Raw genomic sequence first — 6,363 nt, 5'->3', positions numbered from 1 at the left:
GTCTTGCATTCCTTAAATTGAAGTAGTCACACCTGGAACTAGTCAGACCCTTTAAAGTGCAGATTCCATTCTGAATCACAGTAGCTTGCTTATTTGGTTCATATAACGCCAGATGTCATTTAGTTCAACTCCACGAAGAAAGTTTATACGCTTTCTATAACATCTCAAAGAATAAATTATCTTGGGACACAGGACTGAAATTACAATGAATATCACCTTAGGAACTTTAAATTTGAATGTGCCATTTGAGACCATACCTTCCACATGGTGATTTTCATCTCCACATTTCTCAGGGTATAGATGAGAGGATTCAGCATGGGGGCAATCACAGTGTAAAACACAGAGATTTCCTTATCCTTGTTCTCACTCCCTGCAGGTAGAACATAAGTATAGATACAGGGCACAAAGAATAAAACTACAACCGTTATGTGAGAGCTACAGGTTGAGAGAGCTTTGCGTCGTCCTGCAGAGGAGTGTGTCCTAAGATTATATAATATGAGTATATAAGAAGCTACTAGGACAAAAAAAATGGCAACCACCACCATCCCTGAATTAGCAATCACTAAGATACTAACAACATGAATATCTTTGCACACAAGTTTCAAAAGAGGCTTCACATCACATATGTAGTGCTCTATCTGATTAGGACCACAGAAAGGTAAATTGAGTACCATGAGCAGTAGAGCAACAGAGTGCCAAAAACCCACCACCCAGGCCATAACAATCAGCATGTTACACCTCTGCCGGTTCATTATGACCATATAGTGCAGAGGCTTGACAATGGCAACATAACGGTCAAAGGCCATGGATACCAAGATAAATATTTCCACACCTGCCAGTAAGTGGGCAGTGAAGAGCTGGGTCATACAGTTGTTATAGGAAATATTTTTTTTTGCTGCAGCTAAGTCCCTGATTAGCCGGGGGACCACAGTGGAGGTGTAGCAGAGGTCCATGAGGGAAAGGTGGCAGAGAAAGTAGTACATTGGTTGTTGGATTAGATGGCTGCAGGTGATTGTGAGTAAGATAATGAAGTTCCCCATTAAGACTGTCAGGTAACAGAGCAGGAACAAGAAAAAGAACAGCAGTTCTATTTGCTTATTTCCCCACAACCCCATGAAAACAAATTCTGTGACATTGTTCTGATTTTCCATGAGGTGGAGTTGAATTCACAGGACACAGAACAAACTCAATTCATCTGAAATGGACAGAATATAATACATCTTTAGTATGACTTTTTAAGTTTTGGGGGAGATTTATACATTAAAAAAGATGTAGGTCATACAGGATTTACTACAGACAATCTTTTCAATATTTTTTAGATTAAGGGCATCATTATATATCAAATGATATTAAATGAAAATACATAGTATGTGTAGAACTTTTGTAAACATTTTGAATGAATTTAACTCATAACATTTGATACTTATTTCAGATATAGGGAAACAAAAAATCGGAAGGTTCAGTTAACTACACAAATTCATTAATATATCAAGTAGCAACCTAAGAGGAAACTGTCTGATGCCAGATTCCACGCTCTTGGGAGCTATGTAATATTATCTGCTGACCAAATAAGATTCCAGCTCTTGTCCACCTCTATAAAAGATATATTTATCCTTGCTATTAACTACCTGTATAAATATAAGCAAGTTCCTCTTCTTCTCTATGCTACATGGAATTTATGTACAAAGTTTTAATCACACGCAAACAATCCATATCCTAAACTAAATAATTTACCTTGAAATAATAATAAAGTTTCTCAAACATAGAAAAACATAGCTGAATTAATTGAAAATTGTTTCAGTGACTCTCCTCGACATGTTTGTCCAAGATTCAGAACATGGAGAGGCTGGAAATAGGGAACTGGAGGCACAAAGCTAGGCATCTGAATATAGGAACAGAGGTTGTTAAAGAAAAGCATCACTTTTTTGCTAATTATTCTAAAGACACATGTTAGAGGTCACTATTGAAATGCCAGAAACATTTTAGAGAGTTAGTTGTTTTCTGTTAACATGTTGAAGAACTCAGTGTGATTGAAGAATTACCTGCTTATTTTAACTCATATTTAGAACAGTGCTGCCATTTTGATGAAGTATACCTAGGAATAGAGAGTGAATATTTTGAAGTTATCACCTCTTACCCATAACCAAGGACAGAATATTCTCCACAGAAAAATCACATTTTTTTGACTGAAAGACTGATAATTTCAATTGTATCAATGGAGCAAAATATGATGTAGTGGACAGATCCCTCATCTCACGATCATGAAGATGAACATCCAGTCTCAGATGTTCTGTTAGTTTTTTCTTGTTAGCACTGAGCCATTCCTCCTCTCTGAGCCTTTTCTTCAACTCGTAAGTGGAATTAATAATACTGAATCTATTTGTCTTACGCCAAGAGTAGAATAAATGAAGCCCACGCAAAGAACATTCAATATAAAGAGCTTATGAATCTAACTTGTCAACCCCATGGAATGGTACTCCCACAAATGTTTGCAGAGCAAGACACTGTTGTACTAGAAAATAGAGATCGGCATTTTTATCAGTTAATTGGTTTTACCTGTGTATTTTTGAAATTTGCTGAAGAAGATCAATTGAATGACCCATTAGACTACATTAGGTTTAAGGAAACAATGTGAGTGTTGGTGTAAGGTTGCACTGGGTTCAAAGCAGAGTATAGCAAAGCACTTTTTTATGTATATATTGAGAATATCCAAACATGGTTTTTATTTACGTGGAAGTACCTGATCAAAGATGTAAAGAAATCTAAAGATAACTTTAAAATCATGGTACAAAACTGTAGAAAAACTAGAGAATCAAATTGTATACAGAATTGAATTTAGAAAGTGCAGCTTTTAGTTTAGAATATTTCCTGAGCATTGGTATGAGCCTCAGCATCTCTTGACATTTGGGCCAGTCCTGCCTAAATTACAATGATTGAACATAAGTTTGGAAAATACAGACTAAAATGGAAAATATCCTTCAAAGCAATGTCCATAGACTCTTTACTAGAAACCCTCTGAACAAACTACCTCATGCTGACGTAGCCACCAGATTATTTTGCTTCTAGTCTTCTTTTAATCTACAAAAATCTCCCTGAGGCTCTTTCCTTTCTTTCTCTCTCCCCATTCTCTCTCTTGCTCCCTGTCCTGTCTCTTTCACACGCACACGTAGGCATACACACAAACCATACCCACATATATGTTTAGATACACAGGGTTGTTGGAGTGAGGAATATGAAGTCCACCTATTCACATACCTTTCAGTTGAAGACTGCCTCACAAAAATCTTTCCTTTAAACTTTATATTCTTTGAGAAAAATCTCTGTGAGGAATTTTTTGCAAAGGCAAGTCAACCATAGCTTGAAAGGAAAAAAATCATTGAAATAAGATTCTTGGGAAGTAGGATTTATGGCTAAGTGTATGAGGGTATATGGATAGTGTAAATATCCACTGAGGGCAATTTGAAATGGTTTTTCTGATTTTTTAACTATCAAATATATGTTAAAGAAAAATTGTGAAATTGAAAATCATGAGCTTCATTACTTGATGTATTTAGAGTAAAATGTTTAGATATCATATACAAATAATTATACCTTCTAGGCATTACATTAATACTTTTTCAATTACCAACCATTTCATCTCCACAATGACCTGATGAAGTATATATTATTGTATTATTGTCTCTGTTTGTCAAATAAGGAAAGTAGAACCCAAGGTTACACAAGTGCTAAGGGGAAGTCTATCTAAGCCATTTCTCTAGGTTTTGGAAGCTCATACATTTTTCATTATGCTTAAATGTCTCCTCACACATACAAATAAAGCCTTAAAACCCTCGATTTGCCATCAAATTATTATCTAGATTTTCCTGAATGCCCTCTCTTGAAAATAACCACCAAGAAAACTAACTTAGAAAAATCTAAACCTAAAACTTTGAGTTACCAAAACAAAAATTTATATAAAATAGTTGCTCAAAATTTCAACTATTTTATACATATATACTTATAAGTAATTATAATGCTTACTCATGCAAGATTTTATGTTTCTTTGGAATTTCAGGTGATCCTTCAGGCTGGTTCTTTTTATTTTTCTGAGATTGTGCTATGAAACAGCATATAAATATGGAACACCTCTGACTTCACCATGAGTCTTTCATCCAAAAGAAATCTTTAGGAAAATATTGCTGGGAATACTTTGAATTAAAAGGACAAGGGGAACAGCGGGAAAAAGTCCCACAGGCATTTTACATCAGCCAGTGTATGTGGTTGTAATGTAAAAATAAAGACAATACTATTATAGTGCACATACAGATGGATTTGAGACATTTCTTTCATTTAATCTCTTGAGGTTTATCACAAGAATGATTCAGTATTCTGTAATATTATAACACTGATGCAATATTATAGATATTTGTTTTTCTGTCTCTCTCCTCTCCTAGAATAATTTCCTCAAAGACTGAAGTACATAATATATATTTAATAAATATTTAAATCTTTATTATCACATTATCAAATATGCTGAAAGCATCAGAAGACTAATAATATTTTCCACATCAACCTAACATCAATGGCATTATGATGGTGATCTGGAAGTAATTTCTTAATTTTTAATTGCACTCACTGGAATCTTAGAAGCTGTGTACACCATTATTGTGTTACTCAGTATCATCTAGAATTTGAGTATTGGTTAGAACTGGGAAATGTCACAATGGATAATCATCTTCCTTTCTTATTTTAGCTTGTATTTGTTTTGCTTTATTTTGTCTTTTTTTTCTCTCCTTGGATGAGAGGCAGAACCCAAAAGGAATAGGTCGAGTAAATCCTAATCCTTAGTTCATAGCAGATGATCCTCAAGGTCAACACAAGGACTCTCCAAAGTTTACTTTATTTTATATTTTTCCTCTTTTAATTATTCATTTCCGTTCATTCCCTTTGCCTTGCTGGACATCCATTGTACTCTAACTTATTCAACACTTACTGGCCCCAGGGTATTGCACGCTTGTGGTTTTCCTACAGATCTTCACATCTTGAAACTGTTGTCTTACAGTACTCCTCTTTATATATGGAATTTGACTCAGTCTTCTCCTTGCTTCATGATCCTGACTCAACATTCATCCTAACATGAAGTTAATAATATAGACTTAAAATGCTTGAAACAAAATTAAATGAATCTACATGAAGAATCATAAAAATTCTTCATAGTTGAATATTACTACATTTCTTTTTCAAATATTGATGAGTAAATTAGACAACAGTCAAAAAGAATATAAAATATCTGCATAACAAAATTTAAAAGTTTATAGACTCGTATATAAAGTTATACATCTAACAAAGAATATGTTTTTTGATGCATAAGTAGAATATTTACAAAACTAATTATTAGATCATAAGAAGCCTCAACATATTTTATTTTAACTATTTACCTTATTTTCAATTGTGGTAATATTGTTTTATAAGATTACATAAATTTAAAATGTACGTCATTATATTTTAAATTCAGTATAGACCACATTATGTTCATCACCAAAAGTCTAGGTGCCATCCATTGCTGTGCATATATGCCATTTTATCCCTTTCTCCCAGCTTGAGCCCCTCTTCTCTTCTGGTAGCCATCAATGTATTCTCTGTACCTATATGATTTGTTTGTTATTGTTGTTGTGTTATCTTCCACAAATGAGTGAAATCATATGGTATTTAGTTTTCTCCATCGACTTATTTTGCTTAGCATAATATCCTCAAAGTCCATCAATCTTGTTGTAAATGGCAAGATTTCATATTTTTTATGGCTGAGTAGTAGTCCAGTTTGTGTGTGTGTGTATATATGTATATATATATATATATATATACACACACATACACACATATACCATATCTTCTTTATCTATTTATCTGTTGATAAGCACTTAGGTTGTTTCCAAGTTTTGGCTACTGTGAATGGTACTGCAATGAACATAATGACATATAATTAGCATTCTCACATTCTTTGTATAAATACCCAGAAGTTAAATAGCTGGATCATATGGTAGTTTTATTTTTAATTTTGTTAGGAATCTCAATAATTTTTTATAATTTGCACCAGTTTACTTTCCCACCATCAGTGTATGAGTGTTCACTTTTCTCCACATCCTCTCCAACACTTCATTTCTCATCATTTTAACACTAGCCATTCTGACAGGCATGAAGTGATAGTTCGTTGTGGTTTTGATTTGCGTTTCTCTAATAATTAGTGATGTAGAATGTCTTTTTATGTTCCTGTTAGCTGTCTGTATATCTTCCTGGAAAAAATGTCTGTTCAGATTCTCTACCCATCTTTTAACTGAGTTGTTTGTTTTATTATTGTTGAATTATATGAGTTCATTATACATTTTG

General features: G+C 33.7%; 1 protein-coding gene across 1 annotated transcript; it reads right to left on the bottom strand.

Annotated features, from left to right (window-relative positions):
- Positions 1 to 212: 212 nt before the first annotated feature.
- Positions 213 to 1,151, bottom strand: LOC124228432 (olfactory receptor 4P4-like). Its single transcript, XM_046642929.1, has one exon. It carries the CDS (start codon positions 1,149 to 1,151, stop codon positions 213 to 215), a length of 939 nt encoding a protein of 312 aa, XP_046498885.1.
- Positions 1,152 to 6,363: the final 5,212 nt, after the last annotated feature.

This window comes from Equus quagga, chromosome 17 (genome assembly GCF_021613505.1).
Source record: "Equus quagga isolate Etosha38 chromosome 17, UCLA_HA_Equagga_1.0, whole genome shotgun sequence".
Classification (NCBI taxonomy): domain Eukaryota; kingdom Metazoa; phylum Chordata; class Mammalia; order Perissodactyla; family Equidae; genus Equus; species Equus quagga.
This window is presented reverse-complemented; position numbering and strand designations above follow the sequence as displayed.